At 38.4% G+C, this 27,854-nt stretch overlaps 2 protein-coding genes across 5 annotated transcripts; both read right to left on the reverse strand.

Moving 5' to 3' along the window:
• Positions 1–161: 161 nt before the first annotated feature.
• LOC149023267 (D-aminoacid aminotransferase-like PLP-dependent enzymes superfamily protein) lies at positions 162–19,885 on the reverse strand. 4 transcript variants are annotated; one of them, XM_089143823.1, is made up of 8 exons: positions 19,619–19,884; positions 19,058–19,538; positions 18,805–18,922; positions 10,571–10,692; positions 7,866–7,951; positions 1,743–1,852; positions 1,601–1,633; positions 162–1,381 (listed from the first exon to the last, which is right to left on the reverse strand). In XM_089143823.1, the coding sequence occupies exons 1-8, from the start codon at positions 19,824–19,826 to the stop codon at positions 1,325–1,327; spliced, it is 1,215 nt and encodes a 404-aa protein (XP_088999949.1). In that variant the 5' UTR covers positions 19,827–19,884; the 3' UTR covers positions 162–1,324. The 4 variants fall into 4 exon arrangements, with proteins under 4 accessions (XP_088999949.1, XP_088999950.1, XP_088999951.1 ...); XM_089143824.1 differs by lacking the exons at positions 162–1,381; positions 1,601–1,633; positions 7,866–7,951 and having other exon boundaries at positions 1,788–1,852; positions 19,619–19,885; XM_089143825.1 differs by lacking the exons at positions 162–1,381; positions 1,601–1,633; positions 1,743–1,852; positions 7,866–7,951 and having other exon boundaries at positions 10,567–10,692; positions 19,619–19,885.
• A 4,099-nt stretch (positions 19,886–23,984) lies between these two features.
• Positions 23,985–27,829, reverse strand: LOC149023268 (protein NRT1/ PTR FAMILY 2.7-like). Its single transcript, XM_089142772.1, has 4 exons — positions 27,696–27,829; positions 27,364–27,581; positions 26,665–27,200; positions 23,985–24,981 (listed from the first exon to the last, which is right to left on the reverse strand). The coding sequence occupies exons 1-4, from the start codon at positions 27,715–27,717 to the stop codon at positions 24,123–24,125; spliced, it is 1,635 nt and encodes a 544-aa protein (XP_088998898.1). The 5' UTR covers positions 27,718–27,829; the 3' UTR covers positions 23,985–24,122.
• Positions 27,830–27,854: the final 25 nt, after the last annotated feature.

Genomic DNA, 27,854 nt, shown 5'->3' on the forward strand with positions numbered 1-27,854 from the left:
ACTTCAACTGGATTAAGGTGCACTTCTACAACTCTACTCAATTCAACAGCAACAATTCTGATTTGGTCCAAATTGAGGTATTTATTGTTCATCCCTCTCAATTGGACCCAAACAACAATAGGGGCAAGATCTCATCAGATCGAAACTTAGGAATCGGTTTGAGAGAGGTGAAAGAGGGAAAATCCCAATCACCAAGGAGAAAGAGAGAAGACCTGGTTCCTTCGTTCCTCAAAGACAAAAGTTGCTTTAAACGTATCCATTCCATCATACAAGACTTGCAGAGCTCCTAAAGGAGCCCACAGAGTAAAGTTTTTTTCCCAATGGACAGAATGGATTCCTTTTGGAAACCAGTAGCATAACCATAGAGCAATCTGCTTTCATCAACCACTGGGGGTTGGGGGGGAATATCATTGCACATCACCCAAGAGCTTGAAGGACTAACTTCCTACCAAAAAGGGGCTCTCATTTTGTTCATGAGAAGAGTGGGTAGATCCTGTCACCATAGGAGGAGATTGCCGAGAGGAGCAAGAAGAGATCATTTAGGGTGAAGGTCTTATCGTTTTCACACTTGTAAGCAGAAGTAATGAAAGGGGCAAACACTGATAGTTCCTTGGATGTTATCGAACCTTTACTTCGGCAACAATGAGTGAACTGATCCGGAAGACAACAGAGACTAGGGTTGCAGTGGAATTCATCAACCATAATGGTTCTTCAAGAGTGAATGTGTTTGAACAGAGCTTTGGAGCATTAAAATCATGATTTCTTATTTTGGAAAACGATGCCTGCTCATTGAATATGGATTTTGTCCGTGACTGGTTTTCCAGGCAATATTTTGAGCGATGACCTGGTGGATCTTGCAAATCTGTAGTAAGCATGCCCGAAGGATTAGAAAGAGTAGAGGTCTAGGAAGATACTATTATGCTAAAGAGAAGAAAAGCAACAAAAACTTCCGGTTCATAAATAGTACTGGGCAACCTAAATATTACCAAATGTAGTCTCAACAAAAGTAACAAAAATTCCGGTTCATAACAAATAACAAACGTGTGAAAAATTAAAAATAATTCCATCTTGACAATTCAAGTATTCAACACAGCCTCATCTAAATCATGATATGGTATTCTACGAACCTCCAGAGCCCGAGCCCGACGAAATCACCGATTCAAAACCAAGAAAAGCAGATTCTTTGCTACAGGATTGAAGTCCCCAATCTATAATGACAGTCCAAATCAAATCTTCGGGCTGTTAAGAGTTGAATCCATTGCAATAGCTGCAGAGCCAACCCCCCCCACAACTCGAGTAGTGAAATGCAAGACTTTTTGGTATGTTAGACGAGATAGCTTGTCGGGTATCCCTCAGTTCCTGCTAGTCTCATTAACTCTCCCTACATTCATAACAAAATCAATTATTTGCTCAGGCAATAGAAGGCACTTTAGGCAAGAGCTTCACACTTCAAAAGCAACACAAATGCTGGATTTAGCAGGGAAACCAGCTCTGAGAGCCAACCATACCCACCAGCACAATATGGTAACTGTCATTTACAAAGACCATATCGATCATGGTCCTTTACAATAATCAAGAAGTATTCTAACTAATTGCTTACCTGTATTTCTGCAGTGATTACCCCAGGGGAATCCTATTTTCATTCAAAAGGAGAAAGATGGTAAGGGAATTTCACAGGAAAATGTAAGTCACTGCTGTCTGCTTTACTCTTATCAGAAAAATAAACAAACAAAAGGTCACACCTCAAACTGCTTCTCTTCCCATGTCAACTCCTTCCAGGTCTGTGACTCTACCAGTTCCCATGAGCTGGGAACAGAAATTGTCTGCACATGCTGCACCAGTCTCAAGCTATCTGCAAAACAAGTACTTTTGTCATATATACATCTGCTTGACTGTATTTATACTACATAACAATAACCATCCATCGTGCATGCAAACATGTATCAAGGTTAGTGGCATGAAGAACTAGTCTTTCCAATAAGGCAATGTAACAAACAAGTCTACATAAAGTGGCTTTTACTCATTGTAGTTCAAGTGACAGAACACTTAACTTGTTCTTCTGATTTACCTGCTTTCACAGATTGAAAAGCTTTTCTTCTATTGAAAAATACAACCAATAACAGTCATTGAAGATGGAAAAATACAAGGAACATGCACCATTTGAACTTTCACAAGTTATCACATGCAAAAATACTCAACTTTGCAGGAATAATTCAAACTGTGTATGTAGAAAAACATTCAAATTAATAATGTAGTCTTTGGATTTCCATTTAACCGTGCAAACATGAATATTACCAAGGTCTCTGTCAAAATCAAACAAGTATATAAGAATGCTGAAACCTGTTTCCAAAAGAAAATAAAGGAAACAATGAAAATAAAATGTAGATGATTAGAAAAGGAAACACTGCATGGACTAAAATATGAAAGATCCATGGCATCCAAGAAGTTCAGTTTGGCCTCTCATAATGAATATTCAAGAAATTTAATACTCACCAACAATATATATAACTTTGAAACCAAATTGCTTCGGTAGCACAGAACAAACAACCTCTAACATTTGGAGGGCAGTAATCTGGTGCAAGGCCCATTTGCGCAGTCCTAGGATGGGTATATGGAATCAATCCTAGCTACTACACCAACCACAATTTATTTGATGTTAAGCAAGATATTAGTTATTGTTGATCTTGGAACATATTTATTATGAGATACATGAAGTTGAGGTTAATTTTGAAGACATTCCAGAAATTTCTGTCCTCAAGGAAGAATCAGTACTTGATATTTTGAATGTCAAAACTAACATTGAAGAATTTTTAGTAAAATTGAGGCAACAGACGACGTGGAATTTTGTACTACAGTTGACATTGAGTCCTGGTTCCCCAATAGACTGACTCGCAATAATCCCTACTGCTGCTCCCAATTCAACCAGGTCGACACGAGTAGGACTCCAACCATAACATAATTGACCAAACCACTGAACAACTGAGGGACAAAAATATAACTTGAGTTATACTTCGAAGCCACAATTATGGGAGACTCCATGGACATGACTGATGATTTGAAGTTGAGTACAATAAGAGTTTGTCACACCACCAGAGTTCTTTGAAGACAAAGTTCCATCCCGTTGTGCACTACATTTGTAAAATCTACAACCTGCCTGAATACACTTATGGTTTGAAGATGGATGTTCATCATGAAAGGTTTACTCCTCCAATTTGCAAAATTTGAGGTCAAATATTTCTTTTTCCAAAGGGGGAGATTTGATGCAGTCACCTAGATGGCATTATTTAGTTAAAAGAACACCTTGGATGACTTATGTATGTATTGGGCATTTGACTCTATTTGTTTATTTTTGTAAATGACCAAATATTATAAGCCTACAAATCTATAATATGGGGAGAAATTGTTGAGAAACAATTGTGATAGAATAGCCTGAATAGGTCAGGGTGATCCCAAGCCCTTTATTTATAATGAAGTGAAGAAAGCCCTATTACATAAATACCCTTACTTAGGCAACAAGAAATAACAAATTACATAAACCAAAACTCGTAATAGAACTGAATCAACCAACACTCCCCCTCAAGTTGATGCATAAATGTTAGTGATGCCCAACTTGCCAACAATAGGAAGGAAATCTCCTTCCTTAAACCCTTAGTGAAAATATCAGCCACTTGGTCTACATACCTCACAAAAGGTATGTAGATCATGCCTTGTTCCAGCTTTCCTTTGACAAAAGAATTTGTTGATTTCAATGTGTTTAATTCGATCATGTTGCACAAAATTATTGGCAATACTAATGGTAGCCTTGTTGTCACAATACAACATCATAGGACTTGGAACTTGAACTCAAATATCTTCTAATAGACTTTTCAATTATAGTAGCTCACAAACTCCACGAACCATAATTTTATATCCAGCTTCTGTACTGGATAAAGCTACCACATTTTGTTTTTTACTCCTCCAAGTAACTAGATTACCTCCAACAAAGGTACAATAACCTGAAATTGACTTCATGTCAGGAAACCCAGCCCAGTCTGCATTAGTATTTGCTTCTTCCCTTAGATTATTAGTGGGTGACAAAAGTATTCTTTTTCCAGGAGTTTCAGTCAAATACTGCAGTATTCTGGTGATAGCCTTCACATGAGCTGAATATGGATTATGCATGAATTGGCTCACCATCTCCATGAGATAAGCAATCTATGGCTTGGTGTGGGACAAATAGATAAGCTTCCCTTCTAGCCTTTGATATATTCTTTTGTCCACTAGTTCTCCCTCTTTCTTCTTAAGTTTAGCTCCAACCTTAATAGAGGTATCAACTGCTTTACACCCCAACATTCCCACTTTGGATAATAAATCTAGAATATATTTCCTCTGGGATAGGTATATACCCTTTTTTAATCGAGCCATCTCAATTCCTAGGAAGTACTGTAACATCCCTAGATCTTTAATCTCAAATTCTTTGCTAAGAAAGTCCTTTAACCTTTGTATTTCCTCACCATCATTCCCTGTAACAATAATATCGTCCACATAAACAATGAGACGTGTGATCTTGGTACTTGACTTTTTGACAAACAGTGTATGACCAATATTGATTTACTTGTACCCAATAAAGGTCACACTGCTTTCTAGAGGAATCCAAACCAACATCTAAGAGACTGCTTCAACCCATAAATTGATCTCTTCAATCGACAAACTTTCCCTACAGTATTGTCATCAAAGAAAGACTCCTTTTTCCCCCCCCTCTCTCTCTCCTTCCTTAATCAACTTTAGGCTCTAATACCATGTTGAGAAATGATTGTGAATAGCTTGAATAGATCAGTGTGATCCCAAGTCCTTTATTTATAATGAAGTGAAGAGAGCATATTACATAAATAACCTTACTTGGGCAACAAGAAATAGCAAATTACAAAAACCAAAACTCCTAATTGACTGAACCAACCAACAGAAAGTAAGAGTTCAGTTTTCAGTCAAGGTGCCCCCCTCCCCCCGGTGCCCCTGGGCATTAAGTTAGTTTTAAGGAATGGGTTAGACCTATCAATATTAGTGTTAATTCTGTTTTTGAGTCTTCTACATAAACTTATAAAGGCTACAGCCTTGTACACGGATTTGATTTATGAGACTAGGAAACATAGCTTTTTGCTTTAATGAGAATAAACGAGAGCTATCATTAAGTGAACAAGATGGTAAGAGGCAATAGGTGTGAGATCCAGAAGAAAGTGACATACTTTGGTCCAATTCTACATGCGTTCTTGTTTCTATTTCAGTAGATTTCATTGTGTGATTTGCTACAAGGTCTTCAACTGTTTGCCAGGCTTTAGAAGACCAAATTAGCATCAAACTTCATTTAAGAAGATACTGCCTCGTGCCAAGTTTTCCAATGATCTAGCCTTACATTAACTTGGTCCCTGTTTCCCCTTTCCCCTTGTCTTTCCTCTTTTCTTGTGTTTAGTGCTACAATGCCTCCTCTCGTTGAATTTTTGCTTTAAAATACTCTTTCTTGCTGATCCAAAAATTCAAAAGCATCAACTTGGACAGGTTGATATTTGAATTTAGTGCCTGATCAAACATTTGATGATATTTTGATGCACAACAATTTCCTAAGGCCCAACAAAGTAGCCCATTAGGCCTGCAAGCCTAAAGAAAACATCTAGAAACAATAAGTGGCTGCACTGTCACCAGTTTTGGGTCAACTTTGAAATCAAACCTGTATGAACCTAGAAGGCACTAGCATGAGATTTTTAGGCGGATAGGAAGCTCTGGAAGTCTATTTTCCAATGCAACGAACAATGAGCCATTTGAATTTTTCTAGAGGGAGCTATGGCATTTTGGTGGAAGTGGTCCAGTTCGCCTGTCTATACAGGAATCCTAGCTCTATTCCATTCTCAAGGCCACTTTTCCACTTCCAATTACACTGGGAGTCTGGGACTAGCCTACCTTGGAGTACACACAACCAACTACCTCTTCATACTTTCAATATCTTGTAATTGCCATTTTATAAATTCTAAGAGTCTTTATTTGTTGAGGAGTTCAGCTAGTCAAACTAGTTAGTCATCTTCAAGGGTTTTTGGGAATTGCCTAAGCATGGGGGAATGTTCCAATGTACATCTATTTAAGTTCTCTATTGTGAAAGAATTTGACAAGCATTTTGGAATGAAAATTGAGTTTGGCCTTTGGCTTTAGATGAAGGAGTTCTTTTAGTTTTGTTCTCATCCACTAGGTGGATTTCCCTAAGGTGGCGAGTGTCCAATCTTGAGTATTCACTTGTGTTACCTCCTACTTCTGTAATCTTTCCGGCGCCATATGTTTAAGGTTTGATCCCCTATATCTTTTTATCTTTTTAAATATTTTTATACATATCTTTATCCACAAATAAACATAGGCGTCAATCTAAAAACAGTTTAGGTGTTAATTCCGGCGGATACCAACACAAGTTGGCTGCTGTGGGCCCATATTGGAAGGCACCCTCATTTTTTAAAGAAAAAGGGTCTTCCTTTAACCATCTCCCTCTCAGTACTGGCTGGTACTCTATTAATCAGGTATTGGTATCAAGAACTAGTGATACTAATACACATATCAGCCTATATGGCTAACACAATACTGATACCTTGAACCTGCATCTAAGTAAGCTTAGGTAAGTAGGAGATTTGTTGAAGAAAATGGAGATCCCTTGGCCTCTCCCCCTTTTTGTATGTCTGGTTTGTTCTGTTCTCCTTACCTCTGTATCTCCTCTCATGGTAGTTAGGGCTTCCTCTTGTAGGTTTGGTGGGACTGGCGGGTGATTCTTCCTCTCTTCTCCTCTGTCTCTTCCACTTGCCTTCCTTCTTGATCACTTTCTGTTCTTTTCTTCCTTTTTTTTCTTGATTTCTTGTTTTTTGTCTCTTACCTTCACTCTGCCTTTCCTTCACCTTCCCCTTGCCATCTCCTGTCAAAAAGGTGGAATCTGTTGCCGGCTGACTTGCTTTGTCTTCCACGCTGTTGCTGCAACTTCAGCTAATCAAGCAATGCAACTCCGGTCATTGCTGCAATGCCCTTTGCGATTGTTGCAATGAAGCCCCCTCTTCATCAAACAGCTGCAATGCCTGCTGTGATTGCTGCAATGAAGGCCCCTGTTCATCGACCAAGAAACTGTGTCGGTCTAGCTTGGCCCACTAGCCTTGGTTCTTGGTCCATGTTGGTCTAGTGTTGCACTGTTGTGCTTGCGTTGTTCTTTTTGCTTTGTTAGTAAGGCTATGTACTACTTGTTAAGACTTTTTCATTGGTTAGCTTTTGTATTTTTATTCCTCCTCCTTCTTTAATTTGGTTAATGAATTTTTAATTCATCCAAAAAAACAAAGCTAGCTAAGTAACAAATTTAAATATTTAATTTCAACAGAATACAACAGAATACTGTCTCTAAAATTCAACTTGGAAAAGTTTTTATGGGTTACCAACTTCTATTAGTATTTAAAATTAGAATTGACCAGATGAAAAAGTTAAATTGACCAGCTAAAAGATAAAATGGATAAAGTAGAACTAGGTTGTAGTCAACTATTATGAACACAAAATTGAAATAACTTTTATATGAGAAGTCTACTGTTTAGATAATCCACTTCTAAATATTTCATGTTCACAAAATAGTAGAATTACAGAAGGTTAGATGAGGTCATATTGTTCAAAATGCTTAAGTCATTACAGTTGAATAACATTTTTACATGACCTGAATTTCTTGTTCTAAAGAATTTAGTGCTTCATTTAGAAAACAAACACAAACAAAATAGGCTTTTCAATTTAATCACTTGATCCCAGAGGCATAGTCCCCACCAAGTGGAATCAAAAGAACCCTCACACACAAACATAGCACACACACGGAAAGGGGAGAGACAGATTACTTGTGATGAAAGCCTCTTCCCAAAGCTCACAATTTGACCATGAGGGAGCTACTTCTCGAAATGGGATTCCTCTTCTTGCACATACCCTACATGGAGCTTAAAATAGTCATACATTCATGATCGATAAGAAACAAATATATGTGAAAGAAAATATTTTGCAAGTCCAAGATATATGGAGAACCTAGAGCTCTAGACACTTTTCTGTCTACTAAACAGTTTGAAGAGCAGAGCAGATTTACCTGACACAGTAACTGATTAAATATTAGGGAACACTCCACCAAAGGTGCACCTTGTGTAGCTTACCAAATATCCCATGTCTTTAAAGAGTACCGGAACCAAATAATTAGAGGAAGGAATATAGAAGCAGTGAGAGATGGAACAGAAGTATCAAATCACCAACTTTGAGAGAACTTCCTATGGCATGGAACGGATAGACATCAAGCACACGTGTATGTACAGATTCTACATTAATGGGTTCCACTTAGTTATCTAGCTAACCTCTCCAATTTCAGCCACAAGGAGTAACGATACGGCTGGACCATTACATACTGCATGTCAACCTTCATTGAGGTAAAGAATCAATCAAGTAAATTTTTTCTCTAACACAAACATCAAAGTCTTAAGTTTTTCCGTTTTCCTTTCAAGCTTTTTTGCCATCAAGTGCTCATTTGTTGGAAGTTTGGTCACTGGTTAAGTCTTTTAAACAGGATAAGATTGTACACATTTGACTCTTCCGGAGCCTTCTGCACTGGGCATTAGAAGAAAAAAGGTAACACACATTTTTGAGCCATGAGCCAACAATACAGTTCCGAATTTTTAAACACTTATTTTCTGACCAGAAGCCTCCTCATACCCTGTCATCTTCTTTGTTCATGCACCCACTCATAGGTTGAACAGAGCTCCCTCTTTTGTAGAACCAGAACACAGAATGGCTTGAGATCAAGAAGCGGCTACAGTCATACCAGGTCAGCCTCTGACAGCATTGGAATTCCAGAACCAGGATTTATTGGAATTATCGAGTCGTCATGTGCGCGCTCTAATAAGTTCTGAAAAGGGTTCACAATAGTAGCAGGTCATGGGTGGTTCTCCTACAGATATTCAACTGAAAACTACGCACTCAAAACCTGAAGTAAGGTTTGCCATGACCATGTAAATCTGCACACAAAATTTTGGGTAAATTTTTACGCAAAATTGTTTTGTGTGAGAAATGAGTTAGCAAGCTCTGATTGCTGTTAAAAACAGAAAAGAGTAAACTGTAGAAGGGTATAAGAACGAATGATAAATAAGAAGAAAGAGCAAAGGGATAAGAAAAGAGGAAAGATAGAGAACCTGAGACAAAACTGAGAAAATCAGAGGAGAAAGTGATATGCCACAAATATGCAAACCAGGATACGTGATCCTTTTTGAGTTCCTGAAGAGTATGTGCTTCAATTAGTATCCATCAGCTAACCAACCAAGTGGTTGTCCATGAACAGAAGGTAAGCTGGATTTCTATGTTAGTATGGCCATGCCCAAGGGCACATCAGTAGAAGTAAATTCTTCTTTTTTCCGTAATCAATCCAAACCCCCACTTCTTAAGCTTTACTACATAGTTGTCACACCACCAAGGTGATCCAAGGCGTTTTAGGACGGTTGAAGTGTTTAGGTGGTAAGGCATGGTGTTGAGGCGAATATGGCAATTTAAGTGTGCATGCCCCTTCCCCCTTCTTTTCTAACATAAATACACCGTATCTTGGGGGGTTGACTTCTCTTTTCTTTTCTCTTATTTATTTTTTAAAATCTTGTTGGAATTTGATTTTGAACTATTTTATTGGATTTAGATAGGGGATATTTTATATTTGTGAATAATATCTAAGGCAAATGGAAGATAGTTTCTTATATGATATTTGGCTTAAGTAAAAGCCGGATTTTGGTCCAATACTAGTTAACCTAGTGCAAGGCGCCCTACAATAAGGCGCCATCTACCTAGGCCCCTATAAATCAGCCTCGATGCCTAAGCAGTGCCTAGGCGATGCCTTGACAACTATGCTTTACAAGCTTCATAGCCTATGGCTTTTTGGGTCTTATGCTAGGAAGACATGTTTAAGACAATCATAACTCCACTTCCTCTAGTTAAACTATTTTCTATTTCCAATCTCATTCATTACAGCTTAGGAGAACCAACACAATGGTATACATCTAAAGCATCATAAAATCAAAAAATCCATCAACACAGAAGTAATGTTTTCACTTTTCACCACAGACATCCAAATTCAAGCACCAAATAAAAAAGCCACTGTATTATGTGAAGGGATAACTAGCAACTAAAGCCTATAATCAGTATCACGCACGGCACCATGTGCACCTGTATCACAATCCCCTTTTAAGCCTTATATTAACAGGGAGGTAGCATAGGCCTCAGAGTTCCTCGGAGATGGAAAAAGACAACAGAAGACACATTTGAAGAGACTGAGAAACACAATCATCGTATACAACGGTAGACTCTTTTGGAACAGCTCCCTGTATTCCTACAACTCTTTAAACGAATATAATATAAGCCACAAATGAGTCATAATCAGAATAGAAATTAGAAAAGGAAGTGACTACTCATTTTTCAAACAAGCAGGGAAACCCAAGATTTCCTAGTATGGACTTGGATCTGAAAATGCCAAAAGAACAATAAGCAGAAATGTTTGAGGGAAGTCACAATAGAATTAGTAACTTACTCTAGTATCAATTTTCTTATAACACCTGGAAGTAGACCATCACTAATAGGAGCTGTCTGCACCTCAAAAGAACATGAACTTCTGTGATCACCCAGGATTTCCCCTGCAGATCCATTGCCATCCTGGTAACAATTTATCCAGGATAAGGATTTAAAAGAATTAGTAAAGCCATGGAAGTATTAAGTTACAATCAATGGTACAGTGTTTCAATTAAATCATGTCTTGTTATGATGAGTAATTGATGTGAACACAAAGACCTCCTCACCAAATGCACAAGTGGGGCCCCAGGATGGCTCCAGAAGCCAGGGGCGGACCCACTAAGGGGCCGAGGGGGGCCATGGCCCCCCCCCGGATTTTAGAATTTTTTTCATAAATGCCTTAATTTTTTCATTTTTTATATTAATTTCTTTTATTTTTTCAGTTTTTTCTCTTCTTACATGTGAAATTTCACTATTTGGCCCCCTCAATATTGAGAACAAATTTGAAAGGTAAAATAATGGGTATAAATGTCATTCCTATCTAAAAACTAACTCCTCAATCCCTATTTATTCTCCCCTCTTTTCTCTCTCACATGTTTTCTTCCTATTTATTCTCTCCTCTTTCTATAAACATGGCTTAAAGAAAATTTTTGAAAAAAACTCTTATTAGATATTTAAAATGTCATTTCTAATTAGAAATTCCTCAATTCCTATTTATTCTCTCATTTCTCCTCTTTTCTTCCTATTTATTCTCTTCTGTTTCTTTTTTTCATATTTATTCTTCCCTTTCTATTAGCGTGGGTTAAGGAAAATTTGGGGAAAAAATCTTCTCCACAATTGGGTACTCTTTCTATTTCTCAATTTATTTATTGTTTCTCTCTTTCTCATTTTTTAAATATTTTTTGATTTTATATTATTTGTTTCTTTATTTCTTCTATAATTTTGTTATTTTATTTTATATTGTGAATAAAATGTCTATAGTTAGTAAAGCAACTAACTACCGTTAGTTTGCATCTCGTACCTTAAAAAAAAAATTTGGTTTGCATCTGACTTTTTAAGGTTGATGTCATGTGTATTTTTTTTTTTTTTTTTTGTGTTGATGCTTTAATTTACCATATTTTGTTGAAAAAAAATATCATTATCAATAATTTACCTATTTTGTCAAATATGTGTGGGCCCCACAAAATATGTGGACCTATTCCTTAATATAGTAATATAATTCATAGGTAAAACCCCCAATGGGTCTTATAAAGACTCACACAATATGTGTGTTAAAAAAACATTGATGCTTCCCCAATCTGAACTTCTATTATTCGGCCCCCCCAATATTCAATCCTGGTTCCGCCCCTGCCAGAAGCCACCCTAAGCTGGCAGAACCCCTTTTGATGGGTATTTTGGGCATTTTAGCCCTTATTTTAGTTCTGGAATTAATTTTAGAATTTTCCAGAATTTTCATTGAGTCCAGTTTGTCAATTTGAGTTAGGTTTGGTCTTGTTTGGAGAATTTATAGTTTGAGTTCAAGTTGTTTTGAATGAGTCCCAAGCTAGTTGTCATAAGATAAGATTACCTATCTGTTAAGAGTTGCTTTATTAATAAGAGTCCAGTCCAAGATGTAATTGGAACCTTATCGGTTAAGGAGTTCCAAGGTTGAGTCAGAGTCTTCCTTTTTAGGCTATAAATAGCCTCTTCATGCATTGTTATTGGCAGATTTGATGCATAAGAAATTTGATTGTTAATTGCCTGAGTGAGTGGCAGGGTTCCTTTTAGGGGGACCCTGTGGTTGTTTACTGAGTGTTCTCAATTTGTTTCCAGTATTCAAGTTCTGACATCAAATCAGCAAGTCCATTGAGCTTCTTCAACATCCCAGCAAGCTTGACTAAGTCTCAGACTTTCCCCCACCTCCCTCCCTCCCACACAAGGTCATTGCCCACCTCCCTGCACTGTGCAACCTTCCCCTACCCCCTGCCCTGCTGCTACATCAATTCAGCAGCACTCCCTAGGTCCCATGACTCCCTTATTCAATTCCCCTAAGCCCCACGAAATTCCCCAGCCCTTTCCCAGTTCCCCCTTAGCATCCGCAGGTTTCCCACCCCTCTCTCTTACCCACGGCACCCTTTAAACCCCTTCACCTGCAGATCCCAAACCTCAGCCCCATTAACCCTCTTTTCCCTTCCCTTTTGGTTGCCCCTAGTACTGGGTTATAGTCCTAACATTATTTCCCCAAATCTGCTTAGGTTTCTTGACTACGAAAATCCTGCACTTTGTCTTCTTCAAGAAGTTCTGAAGAATTTATAGATTTCAAGAAAAACCATAAGTTCCTAACATCTTAGCCCTTCGTCCATTGAACCTAGATTCCGAACTGCAAAACAGTAGCACCCTTAGCTCTGAATTGCAGAAACAGAAGGCCCTTTCCCCTTCCCCAACCCTAACTGAAACCCTAGTTTGGCATTTGAATTCAAATTTCAAATCTGGAATTCTGGTTACAATGGAATTCAAATCTGAATCTGAGTTTCAGCAGGCCACAAGTACCCTAAAAACCCTAAAACCTTCCCCCTTTGCTGGAATTTCCAGGGCAAACCCTAAGCCTAGGAAAATTATCAAATTACCCCTTAGACCTAGACCTTGTTTAGATCAGTAATCAACGGCAATGCAGGCTCATTTTGAAGAGTCTCTCTGAGCATAAATTTAAAAAATTACAGACAGGTGCACACAGAGATATGGAGAATAACCCAAACCATGACCATTAAATATTAAATAAAAGCAACAAGTCATATAACATGGGAATATGTATTGAGTTGCAGGTAAGAAACTTCTGCAGTTAAGAGTCAATATGGCAATGAAGAAGAGGCCTAATTTCATTCAAAAGTAAGCTAGATAAAGGTTTACTTATGAAAGTATCATGTGACAATTTTGGTTGTTCAATCCACTTCTTGAATGAGAATATGCAAGTTGTTCAATTCAATTTTCAAAGAATATGCAACAATCTGCTAGAGTTACTGCCAAATTTCCATTTCTCATTAAGTCCTAATGTAGCTGGGGAAACTGAAGTTAAGGGACCTCATAAGGTCCACCACTACAACGATAAGCCTTGTCCCAACTAAATAGGTCGCTACATGGATTCTTGCCTTCCAATCAGTTCCGTTTGAGGCTATGGCGCTATGCATATCCTTTCTCACCACTTCTCTTAAGGTTATCTTAGGTCTACCTCTTCTAGTCCCTTCAATTTGGATTATATCCCTTCTCCGTACATGAGCATTTATAGGAATCCGTTGAACGTGGCCATGCCACATCAAACGACTTTCTCAAAGCTTGTCACTTATGGGAGCAACTCCCTAACCAACTCTAATATGATCATTCATTATCTTATCATTCCTAGTTTTGCCACTCATCCATCTTAGCATCCTCATTTCTGTTACACTGAATTTATCTATATGATTCTTTTTACCAACCCCACACTTTGCTCCGTACATTATAGCTTGTCGAACAACAGTCCTATAAAATTTTCCTTTAGCTTTAATGGAGTACGCTGATCACACAAGACCCCCGACACACCTCTCCACTTCATCCACCCTATTTAAATTCTTTGGAAAACATCATCCTCTATATCACCTCATAAGGTACACTGATCCTCTATATTGCCTAAACTAGCCTTGTGATACGGAGAAAATATAATCGAACCGGGTTCGCCCTTGGTTCGACCCTCGACCCCGGTTGGGAAGAAAGGAACCGACTCGCTTCCGAGCAGGCCGGGTTCAAAAGATAGCTTGCGGATGAAGTAAACTAACTCAGTAAACAAGCACGCCAAATCCACGATAATCGGAGTGGACGAATTGTCAAGAAAATGGTTAACAACACTTGCGGAAGATACTGATCGTTATTATATGGATAACTACCATATAACGTTCATATTATCAAAAAAGTTATCTATTAGCCCAACCATAAACGGATCTATTTGTTAATGATCTAACGGCTATCCGAAGAAGGCTCAAATACATCCAACGAAGGAGATCCGAAGGTACACACTATATAAGACATCACCTGCCCACAAGGTAGAGATAGATACAATCTGAATCGTATTCTCAATATTCATTCTTTGCTCTGTGCTCAAGTAGAGCCGTTTATGATCAATTCATCAACTGACTTAGCTTTCGGAGGTGGACTCCCGACCTCAGCAGTCGGGCCACATCTGACATTCGTTTTTGCAGGTCACCTACAGGAGATCTAAGGGCTGAGCAGATTTTGGACGCATCACCTTGCTAGGTGGAAATGTCAAATTATGGATGGGGTTTGCATGTAGACCAAGCATGTCAATATTTTCAACATGAATATCAGATTTCAGTCCCAAGTCAAATTCAACGAGGGACCAACCAATGCAGGAAGAATCGATTCTATACAATCACATTTAGGTCTATGAATTTGATAAGAACCCACGAATTGAATGCAAAACTGATATTCTTTAATTGATAAAATAACGATGAACAATGATAAATTGGTTACAATGGTGCTAGTCACCCCCATAGCACATTGCTGCTCCTCAACCTACGGCTGCCCAAACACTCACATAAATAATCCTTAACTACTACTCACATCTTACCCCTATTTATAACCCTTAATCAACCCAAATCTCTCTCATTCAGTAGTAAATATTCTGCAATATTTTGCTTATCCCCAAATCTCTCTCATTCAGTAGTAAATATTCTGCAATATTCTGCAAATCATTCACAATATTCTGCTTGTCCCCAAATCGCATATCTCGTGTATATCTCGCAAGCACAAGAAGAAAGCTGGATTTGGCGAACAACATCTAGGGAAGGCAATCAGATATGATCTTGAGAAGGAGGTTGCTGAATAGAGAAAGCAATCAGATCTAGTCCTGAGAAGGAGGTTGATGAATAGAGAATGATTTGTAGAATATTGCAGAATATTACTACTGAATAAGAGGGGTTTGGGGACATGCAGAATATTTACTATTGAATAAGAGAGATTTGGGGATAGGCAGAATATTTACTACTGAATGAGAGAGATTTGGGTTGATTAGGGGTTATAAATAGGGGTAAGATGTGAGTAGTAGTTAAGGACTATTTATGTGAGTGTTTGGGCAGCCGTAGGCTGAGGGGCAACAATGTGTTGTGGGGGTGACTGGCACCATTGTAACCAATTTATCATTGTTCATCGTTATTTTATCAATTAAATAATATCAGTTTTGCATTCGATTCGTGGGTTTTTATCAGTCTACAACTCAACACCAATGAAGAAATATCTGATGCGTGAAGCTAAATAGGGCCAATACCGATTGGAAACTAGTCAGCTCGCAGTGTCAAAATTGTTGTGAATAAAGGAGAAATGAGCAAGACTTGTTCACGGATTGTATTGAGGAAATGTAAAGGAGAACAACAAAATGGTTAGGCTGCAATGTGCCAAAGGATATTTCCTTAAGACCATAGATGCCACTAATAGTGCTTTGGGTTGAATGCAAATTGATTGCAAGATACAACATCTGCAATGGCTCCCTAAAGTAAGTGAACAATTCGTCTACCATTAGCCCTTGAGTTCTTCAAGGTAGTGCTCAAGTTGTAAAACCAGTCGCATAATGATAGTAAATAAGAGGCAAAACATGCCTATTAGTTCCTCAAGAGACACCTTTTGGCTTGTAAAGACGCCCAATGGTGCCCATTGATCTAAAGAAGATACCTCTTGGCTTGTAAAGACACCCAAGGTGCTCATTGGTCTTAAAAAGACACCTACCTTATATGGGAACCCAATGGAAATGGATTAACTCATTTACTATATCCAATGGTCCAACAAATGGTTGTATAGGATCCTAAATGGGTTAACAAATTTAAAAATATCCAAAAGTTTAAATGGATATACAGATTATATATTTGAGCCAACAAGCCAAGCCGCATCATCATCAACTGACCAATGATGTTTTTTTTTTAAACTTATTTTCTCCTAAAACCAACAATTTCACAAGTTTCAAAAACTGATAAAATACAATCAAGGGAAAGCAAAACCGGTAAAAATAAACAACCTGAACACTTTAGACTAATATAATACATCTTTGTAGGTGTCTTTTGGACTTGAAGCTACCCTAGGTTTAGTAAGTCATGCTAGAGAGTACAGGTGAAGTTAGACTTCTTGAACATTTCCTCACTAGCGTGCCGACTTCCTCACTAACCATATTCTATCATTCAACCTTTTAGATTAAACCCTTTAATTCAAACTTGGAAACTTGTTTTGGCCCTATCTCCATCTTGGTTTCGTGAATGCTTTAGAAACTAGCCCTTTAGATTATCTTTGTAGGTGGCTTCACCTCTATACATTCACTTAGATTAGCCATTTATTAGGTGCCATAGATAACATACCCTCATTTAAATGAGCTTTATGCCTAATTAAGAGTTTTACAACTTATCATTCTTAGATTGTGGTAAGTACTATCTTTTATCTAACTAGAATAGGCAACATCAATAGTACTAACAAGTCACCCTTTCTACATTGCATTAAGTATTCTTTTATCTAACTAGAATAGGCAACAATAACAGTGCTAACAAGTCAACCTGTGTAAAAGCAATACCTTCTCAAAGCTAAAATAATGAATTTGTGTCACCAAAAGTGATTGATCAACCAAAAATACTGACTGCCCCATCCCTTTTAAATGGAGAAATGTCACAGTTCCCAATACCAGCATAATCTCCAATAGACAACTGTGGTTTTGTAAAGACAAACAATTGCGAGCGTCCAATCCACATCACACTTAGCATCATTTCATTGATGTCAACTTGCTCACTTCAAAGCTTATGGTCTTTAGATTGTTGAGGACAAAGGAGAAATGAGCATGACTTACTTGGCGAGGAATGTGGCCTTTGAATTAAACTAGAGGGTGCCAAGTGATAAGTTGACTTGGTGTTTGGGCAAGGTTCCAAGCAGAGGATGAGGAGAAGGTGCTAGTAGTGGAGGGGTGATAGATAGTGCGATCTTGAGGGATGGTATGCAAAGGTTGGGAGATTAGACCAGATCTGAGTGAGACTCAAAGGGGAGGGGAGGGGGAACCCAAGAGTTGCTAGAGATGAATTCAGAAAGCAAAGTCAATTTTGGGATTCGAGCCAAGTACAATTGTTAGGGGCCTAGAAGGTTGGAGAGGACATCCGAAGGATGCTAGGGATCAAGCCCAAAGTAGGTGGAGGTACCATTAGCAACCTGAGTGGAGATGGCAAGGAGAGCAACAGGTCTTTGGAGGAGAAGCTTCCTCAAGGCATAGGATGGGTTTAAGGGAGGGGAGGTAGTCTAAATGGAGTCAGATCCTAGCAAGTAGGAGTAAATCTGATTGATCCAATCAACAAGCTGACATTGTTGTAATTGCAAATTGGTGAAAACCAAGGCTGCCTTTAGATTTTAGGAGGCAGACAGAGGACCAATTGATTAGGTGCAGAAAGTGGGAAGATTCTTAACCTTTCCAAAGGAAAGCACAAAAGAAGGCTTCTATAGCACAAATATGAATATCCATTTATTAAACTTTTGGATATTTAAATGGGTTGACCCATTAGGATCTTGTATAAACATTTGTTGAGCTGTTGGGTATGGTAAATTGGTTGATCCATTTCCATTCGGTTTCAATCTAAGCTTGGTGTCTCTTTGAGACCAGTGCCCACCTTTGGGATCTTTACAAGCCAAGAGGTATCTCTTTAAGACCAATGGGCAGCTTTGATGTGTTTACAAGCTAAGAAGTGTCTCTTAAGGAAGACATGTCCCTTACACTAAGAAGTTTTATTTCTCTACAAAAAGAGAATCACAAGGGTTCAAAACTAGCTTTTTCCATCTCCCCCTACCCCTTTCCTCTCTCTCTCTCTCTCTCTCTCTCTCTCTCTCTCTCTCTCACACACACACACACACACACTTACACTTATATTTTGCCTCTAATTTAGTACAATTCAGCTATAAGTTTTACAACTTGAGCACTACCTTGAAAAACTTAGAGGGGCTAATAATAGACAAAGTGCTCACTTACCCCAAGAAACCATTATGAATTCTGTATCTTGGAGAGCAATTCGCATTTAATGCTGAAGCACTATTAGGTATGTCTATGATCTTAAAGAAGTGTCCATTGGTACACCTCAGTATAACCATGTTGTTTGGCCAAAAAAAAAAAAAAACAAAGTATAACCATGTTGTGATTTTCTTTACACTACCATACTATGCTCCATGAACAAGTTTTGCTCATTTCTCATTTAAGCCAAACTGTTAAAACAGTGTACCCACCTTGCGACACACAACAAAGAAGTTGGTGATGCAGCCCTCCAGTATCCGGTCACCATCATTTGACAACAGAAGCTCGGTAACTAGCGGAGGTCGCAGCTTCTCCAAACGCTTTCTGAGCCTGCCTACGAACAAGAACATTCTTCACAAAGTCAAAATTTGAAATACCAAAAGCACAGCCATTCTCATGGCTTAATTGACGATAGAGAACTATAGAGCTTCTAAATCAAGTGGAATTCCAAATCCACAGACTCACTTTACCCAATCGGAAAACTTCGCTCTGGCCAAGTCCCTTCCACGACCAACGACGGCCAACCGAGCACCATTTTCTCCATTACCAAACGTAGGCGGAATGTAGAATCCGACATGGACATACACATCAAGAACCCTAAGAGCCTTTTTTTCATCATCAACCTCATCTACATTGCATTTGTTTCGATTCCCGCTTACAAGGGCAGTGATCGCCAGTTCTTCTCCATTCTTCCTTTCTTTCAATGCGATTGACAACGCTTTGTTCAAAGAATTATTGACAAGTGACGGGATTATGGAATTCCATGACGAAGAAAACGATGATGACGATAATGGCGGATGGGGGAATTTAGTAAACTGCGGTCCAAACAGGAGCTCTGGTCTCGATTCATAGAGAATTCTCGCAGAATCTTCAAGTCTGCGCAAGTGTCTCTGCCAAAACAATACATATGACGCATTGTCGTGTGTGCGAGAAGTCGTATAGGCACCTGGTTTGATTTTAGGTATTGTCAAATTACAGAGACGATATCACCAGAATAGAAATTTAGAACTCAAATGCAAAGATCACCTGGATGGTTTTCGAGGAAGGAAGAAACTGGAGGAACGTCCGCGGTTGGGGAGATAACGCCATTGCTGGCCAGATACCTGCAACTGCTCATTTTTGTCTCTACCAGCGAGAGAGGCGAAAGGCTCGGTATGGGCTCGAAGCTCACCCAAGAAGCGAGTAAAGGACTCGGAAGCCTTTGTCTACCTGGCCCAGGGGCCCCCACCAACATTAGAGCCCCAAAGAAACCTATCAACGAAAGATGGGATTTTCAGACACGCGGCGGGGATGGAAACTGAGCAACTGTCGAAAATCTTTCACAGCAATGAATCATGCTGCGGATTTTATCCGCTCCTGTTCTGACACGCTCCAGTTCCATCCAGTGCACCGTCGGATGATAAACACGTCTCATATTCTAATCCTATGGTTGAATTCTTCCCCTCTAACCATTTCATTTCTCTAACATTTTCTCTCTCCTTTGTATCTCCGTCTTCGGCTCCGGCACCACCGACTCACCACCGCCACTTACTTTGCTGCGCTGATTGAAAATCCAACTTTGAAGAATGAAAACAGAGAGCTTGAGAATGATCATCGTGGTCACATGATTAGTGAACGTCTCAAGAGAGAGAGAAAAAGGCTTTGCGTTCCATGCTTCCTCCTCAAACAAAAGTCCTTGATCCATCGCCTCTGTCTCTGTTTGGGATTTCTTGGAGATGTATTTTCTCTAATGGGTTTCTCACTTTTCAGCTCTTACTTTTGCAGAATGATAAGCGCTTACCCTTCAAATGGCAACGATACTTCTGCAGGAGGTCAAGCGAAACAAGATCTGAAGGGCGGAACCATGAACTTGAGGGGGTTAGAATCCGGGTGGAAAATCCTCTTCTGCAATTGATTTCTTTTTTTTGTTGGGTAGAATCAGCGATTGATTCTGTGGGGGTGTGCTTAACTTTTGTGTTCGGTTCCTTGAAAATCTTGTTTATAGTTTTTGTCTTTTAACCTAATTCGTTCTTTAGCTTTTTAGGTTTCTTAAATAGTGAGTGTTACTTGGTTTTTCTTGCTATTTTCAAGGTTGAGGCATCGGAATGGAATAAGCACTACAGAGGGCTCTGATGGAGGTTGAGCTCAGAACTGATCATTTCATGGAAGAATAGTATTGTTCTTCGAGATTTATTTTGTTGTAGGTTAAATGATTTGATCTTCATCTTTGGTTTAAATGTGGTCGTGCGGAGCTCGAATAGGGCAGTATCTCTGCAGGGATTGAGTCGGAGGCGGTGGTGAATCGTGTTGCCGGGCCGTGGGAGGCGGAGGAGGTAGGCAGAGAGGGATGTTAGATGAATGGTTAAGAGTGGAGTATCCAGCATAGTTAGATATTTCACGTGTTCATCATCCGCGGTGCACTGGATGAACTGGAGCGTGTCAGGACAGGAGCGGTTAAAAATTCTTTTTTTAATACTATAAATAGATCTTACCACTCAACTAACTGGGCCTCCATTTCCTTCTCAGATGGACGACACTTGTATAACCTCTATCTAACGGTTAAAAATAAATCAAAATTAAACAACCCCACCTCTCCTCAACTGATTCAATCTAGTACTTAGTCACGGTACCCCCACCTCATTTCCTTTTTTCTCTGCTATGCTATGAGGTTGAAATCCTCGATCTGGATTTGTTTGGTTAGACACATGATACACAGAGTGGAAGAAGTAAATGCTTAGACACATGATACACAACCAGAGTGGAAGAAATCAACACTTTGAGTTCAAACGATTGCCAAAAGGACCATTCCATAGAAAACCTCAAGTCTGATATGCATTCCTTCCATAAAGAACCTCAAATCGTATGCATTCTCCAGCCCCTGTATTTTGGTAGAACTGATAAACATTCAAATTCACAAAAACCAGAGAGCCATTTAATGAGATTTGGTCCCCATTCATATTTTTGAGCTAATTGAGTTACAAATGAAAGGAGAAAATAAATTAAAGACAAGAGAAAACAATGTATTTGAGAAAGAAAGAAAATAAAATCTGGGTTCTTCATTATCCCATTCTTATCTTTCAACGTGGAGTCCAAAGGGGGAAGCTGATCTTGTTTTAAAATTATTAATGAATCTTAACGGTTTCAGCTTTTGTGAACAGATATTTCTAACCAATAAACAATCAAACTAAGCCAAACCAACCCATACGAGAGAAGACAATGAAGCTTTCAAGCTTACAGCAGAAAAGAGAAAAATAGAAAAGAGGTGCCATACCAAAATCTCAAGGCAACTGCTGATCTGAAATCCTGTAGGAAATGGTATTGTTTGGTTGTCGTGGTTGATCGTATCTGGCCGGTGAAACTTGGGATTATCGTTGTTCTTGCCCGTCTGGGTTTTGCAGAGAAGTGAAGAGACTGAAACGCGGGAAATGAAGAGAAGAGATTTGGAAGATGAAAGGCTTATTTCATTTTGATTTACTTTTACCGTTGGATACAGATTGTATAGGTGTCGTCCATCTGTCAGAAATGGACCCGATAAAACTCCCAACTAACCCTACTAAGTTTGTTTCCAAATTTGTTACTTTGCAATTAAACTTTTACCTTAGATGTCTGGTCACAAAAGGGAATGAAATCTTTGGTTGTTGAATTAAGATATTTTATAAAAATTATCCAAATTTGGACACAATCAAATCCTACAGCTTTGAGTCTGGTTCTTTGATTTGGTATAGCTATCATTAATCTAAATATGTAGTGCTACGGTTCTAAACCACTATTTTTTTGGAGTTGATATCAAGGTGCGAAGTCTTGGCGAACCGGCGACGGTTCTAAACCACTATTCTTTTGGAGTTGATATCAAGGTGCGAAGTCTTGGCAAACCTCGCCAAGATTTCACCGATGGTTCGTAGTTCCTCCCTTGCAATTGACTTTGCTTCCAACATTGGATCAGTCCACAAAAACTATAAAAGTTGTTCAGCAGTTCGTGAGAAACAGGTGAGATGACAATTTTGTAGTGAATTCGTCAATTGAGAAATAGGTTCGTCGGCAGTCTCTACAGCGAGTTCGTCGGTGAGCTTGATTTATATTTTTTTCTCTTTTTCTTCACAAAGCAGGAACACCAAAACCTAAAATCAGGAGGGGAAGACGAACAGCCTGTTTCAATAGATCTATGAAAAATCATATGTCTTCAACTCATCGGAGATGATACTGCTCCCTTGTTTGGCTTCTTTGGCTTTTGCTTTCATCAAGACAATGAAGACAAGACAAGTTAAAAGATGTTTTTAATAGTTGTAGATAATACTAGGTGAGAGAAAGGAGAATACAATAACGTGAATGACAAGGTAAAGTAAATGTACATAAATTACATTGAGCCACGTGAATCTTCAACGCCATACATTCTTTCTTTTTTTTCCTTTTTAAAATTAGTGGCAGCCAATCCGAGATGAGATGAGAGGAACAGGAGAGAGGGGTGGATGAGTCAAACCTCGAATGACGCATTTTTTGGGCGAAAAATTGGTGATATCTTGTATTTTCGAAATTTGATGGTTGTTTCGATTTGCTTTTCACTGAAACGGTATTTCGGCAAAAAATTATTCCTTGGTTGATATCCAAATGCTCTAATCTGTCCTTATAATACAAATTTAAAAGGATAATTACTGTTGCTCCATTGTATTCTGATTTTATGACTATTTTATTTCCTGTACTTTTTAAAATTACTAATCCAACCTTAACTTTGTCTACAATTACTAATGCTCCCTACGGTTAAGTTCCGTTAGTTTACTGATGATATGTCATCTATATATTTTTCAAAATCCAAAAATAAATTTGCAGTTATCTTTTTACTTATTTACTATTTTGTCAAGTTATAATACTACCCTTAATTAACTATAAGAAAAAATTAACTTTTCTTTTCTAAAAAGAAACATCCAAATAAAGGAAAGATTTGATTTTTTTCTCTAAAAAGAAATCACCGAATAAAGAAAATATGTGATTAAGTAGAACTTAAAATAAAAATTAAAATATTAGGAAATATCAAATGTAATTCAAAGTTGGAAAATGAAAATCACCTAATATATGCTGATCATTATGCATAATGCATGTTACCAAATTTTCTATCAATTAGCATGTTATATACTAATTTGTTTGTAAAATTTTCATCATTATAATTGTGAAAATTTTAAGTGGAACATGAGCATTTTAACAACCATAAGTGTGTGATCCCATCAAATCCAAAATTGATTGATATAATTGACATTCAACATAATTTCAATAAATGAGGAGAACGTTATATTTTTGACTTCTTAATTTTAACGAAGGGCAAAATAGACATTACATATTTGATGTTAACAACCACTTAGTATATAAAACTCCATATATACCATCAAGACCCTTCAACTTGATACAAACCCCACTACCTAAAAGGCCACAACCCATCCAAACGCATTAGACACAATCTTTTAGGAAAATTCCTATTCCTGAGCTTGAACTGGGAGCTTGAAATCCCAAAATTGTTTTGTTATCATCTACAGCCGACAGGGAAGATTATAAAATGAAGAGTTTAAGATGCATCAGTAGCTAATAAATCGGTGTGAGTTGTGTCCGATTCGTCACTATTTTGATACTTGTATAACTTGGCGCACGTAAGGTAGTAGACAAAGTTGGCGACTCCTATCACCACCAACATCCAGAATAGGTTATCCATTCTCCCCTGATTGATATTATCCGGCAACCAACCAGTAACCCTCCGAACTAAATCGATTACTACCGTGCTCAGATAAAAGCCTATCGCGATGAACAATGAGCTCATCGCAGTTGCCGTGGTTCGCAATGACACCGGAAATTCTTGATAGTATAACGATACTTGTCCAGGAAAATGTAATGCTACTCCGGAACCGGCGATGATCAGTGGCAATGCCAACCACAATGCTGACATTGGTAGGATGGTGGTTCCGGTCTGGTTCTCGAGTTGGTTGGATCGGACAACGTGGAGCCGCCTTGACTCCACAATGGCAGACCCTACCATGGCCATGATATTGAGAACGTGGCCGAGTCCTATTTGTTGAAGTGAGGTCAGTGTGTGACCGGTGAGCCTGTGCCATGTTGAAGGGAGCAACAAACGATTGATGACAAAGATGGAGATGGCCGTGGAAAGGAGAGAGAAGACAAGGAAGCTGCCAGCAGGGATTTGAAAGTGGGGACCAATGTGGCGATCCATGGTGAGGGCTTGGAGGATTGTGAGGCTCATCTGGACTCCGATTGGAGTGCTCAAGAAAATGCCGCTGGACCCAAGGGGGAAGAGCCGTAGTAGGGTTTTCAGGTCCTCAACTTGCCCCACCGTGCATAGCCTCCATGGCTTTGCGATTAACCCGTCCGGTCGGATATCACCTTCGGTTTTCATTGCTGCACGGTTCAGAAATCTGCACCAAATTGGACATTTTATGAGTTCCAATTAGATTTTATTAAGGCTCCTTTTGATATCAATTCTCATTCTCTATTATACCTAGTTAAAAGAAATTAGTACAAGAATTCATTCAAAAATGAAAAATGGTTTGGTGAATTTTGTTAGAAATAAATTATGAAATGAAAAATAAGTTTGATATGTCAAAATAAAAAATTATCAGAAAATAATAGTAAACAATGAGAAGAGAAAAAAATCATACTAAACAATGAGAAGAGAAAAAAAAAGTATGATTTTTTTTATAAAAGAATGTATATTAACTATTTTACCCTCATCTTAACTATAAAATAATATATATTAACTATTTTACCCTCATCTATTATGGATTTTGCAGTTTTTTTTTTAAATTTTTTTTTTATCATTTTAAATAAAAAAAACTGATAACAGATGCCAAACAATTTAAAATAATAAAAAATTTCATAATTAAGAATGATAATTGATACAAAAAAGAGCCTAAAACATGGCAAGTCTGGTTCATTTACCGGTAAAGGTTTGTAATTCCTCACATCTCTCTATCTCATATATATAAAAGGATGGGGCCGACAGGAAATCTCCTGAAGCCTATCTATGATTTATTTTATTAGAACTCAAAGATGGACCCATTCCTAATGTATAGACAATACTAGAGTTGAAAATTTCATGCTGTTCAACCAAAATTCAATGGGTGATTTTGCTTGGGTTCATGCGCTGAAATATCATTCAGCGAGACATAGTAGGCTGTCGGATCGAGATCTTGGTTGATATTTCGATCTTGATGACTGAGAAATAAACTGTCGAGATCGAGATCTTAACTGACATGCGCGATTTAACGATCTAAATATCACATTAATTGAATGGTTAAGCTGAACCTATCCCTCAATGGGACCCTTGAAACTGACTTTACATGAGAAGGTATGAGTTATATATACGTCGTTCTCACCAATTGCTACTCAAGAGACTCAGATCTGGAATCAGACTTCAAGACTTCACTATTACAGTCCAACCATCCTGTGTTTTCTTAATTTGAGAGCTGGTGATACGATCGTAGAGACAACCAGATTTCTTTAAATAATTGCTAGTCATTGAAGCCAACTATATTTGACTGGCTACAATAATGGTTAATTCCAAATATTTCAGGAACCATGCAAATATCTTGCTTGGAAATACTCATTTCCCTAACTAGACATAAAATACTAAAACCAAGAAATGAGTAATACCATGATGAAACATAAAAATTGGCAGATTTCTGATATAATTCCATAATCTTCGCTTGCAAGTAAAGCCTGCCAATGAAGTATATCAAAAGAAAGCAACAAGAATTTCAATCAAGAAAGTAAGAAAGTAAAGAAAAAGGTGGCAACTCAACAAGGTGCCACTTGATTTGGTTTCAGGTATGATAGAAACCACACTGACATCCCCAACAAAGCCATTTTGATTTTATGTAGTAATTTTTTCCTGCTGGAAATTTGTTTTCTCTCCAAAAAAATTGCAAAAGATTCTCTTGAGACAAGTTGTATTTTCTTATATTTTTATGTTTTCATCTAATTGCTTCTTGTTCAACAAAGGTTAAGAAAGTGAGACAAGTTTCATTTTGTCTTATACTTATTTTTAATTTATTATTTTTTTCTCATAAAAGTTGGAATTAAGAAGAGAAGATTGATACCTGAAGTTTGGAGTGGGAATAGAACTTGCAACCTCAGTTTTGCCATGGTAATAACAAGGAGCATCCTTGTTTTGCTGATTCTGGGGAGATATCAATAATGGTGTCAAGTTCCATTTCCGAATGGTGGCGACCGCAACCCTAGCTAAGCTTATGAAAGGACTTCCCTTTGGCTTCACTCTGAGATAATAACGTTTCCCCACCCAGAAAACAGCCAAGCTGATGGTGTTAACGGCGGCGGATAACCCAAACCCCCAAGCCCATCCAACGTTATCTTCTATGTAGACGATGACTGTAGAACTGATGACATAGCTGAAGTATAGAGTGAAGAAATACCAGTTAAAGAAGATCCCTCGATCCTTTGGCTTTGTAAACTGATCTGCACCCATCGTTGCTATGGTGAATCGTGTACCTCCAACCCCTATGGAAGTTAGAGTTAAGGCGCTATATAGAACTCCCAGTTGAAGCACTGACGGGAGTTCTCCCTGTGAAGGCTTTAGGGCATGTAACGTTGACGTTAAAGTTAATAGAATTATACCCTGCATGTATATTTGTCACATAAATAAGAGATTAAGAAAGACCAACGCTTCAAGCTAAGAGGTCAGAATCTTCTAAGGATCAAAGCGAAGTTCCGCATTATAATTAAATTATATTGATTTGGGCTAACCTCAACTCTTTAAAAACTGAAAAAGTGTTAGTTACCAGGAGAGAGACAATAGAAGAGAAGGTGATGATGGAGAAACAACCCAATAAAGAGTCGGCCAGAATGGCACCGGCGATGGGGAAGAGACTGTTGCAACCGCTGACGACGTTGTAGATCTGGGCAGCGTCGACACTCTTCATGTTGAATTCTTGAATCAGATATACGACCAGGTTTGATGACCAACCCCAAGATGCTAACGTTAGACCCAGTACTCCAACTGTTCAATACAGAACATGTAAACATCATAATTCTCTTAACAGGAAGGAAAATAGAGAGAGAGAGAGAGAGAGAGAGAGAGAGAGAGAGAGAGAGAGAGAGAGAGAGAGAGAACCTGTGATGAAGGGGAAGGTCATCCAACCCCCTTGTTTGGAATTGATGTTGGTTGCTGGTTGGGTTTCTGCATGGGAAAGATCACCATTGAACTGCAGTTGTGAGCCAGTATCTGCCACGTTTTCTTCTTACTTAGACAACTAGAAATGAATGAGAAAAG

Source organism: Hakea prostrata, chromosome 2 (assembly GCF_041222555.1).
Source record: "Hakea prostrata isolate BN-2017 chromosome 2, UWA_Hpros_2, whole genome shotgun sequence".
Taxonomy (NCBI): domain Eukaryota; kingdom Viridiplantae; phylum Streptophyta; class Magnoliopsida; order Proteales; family Proteaceae; genus Hakea; species Hakea prostrata.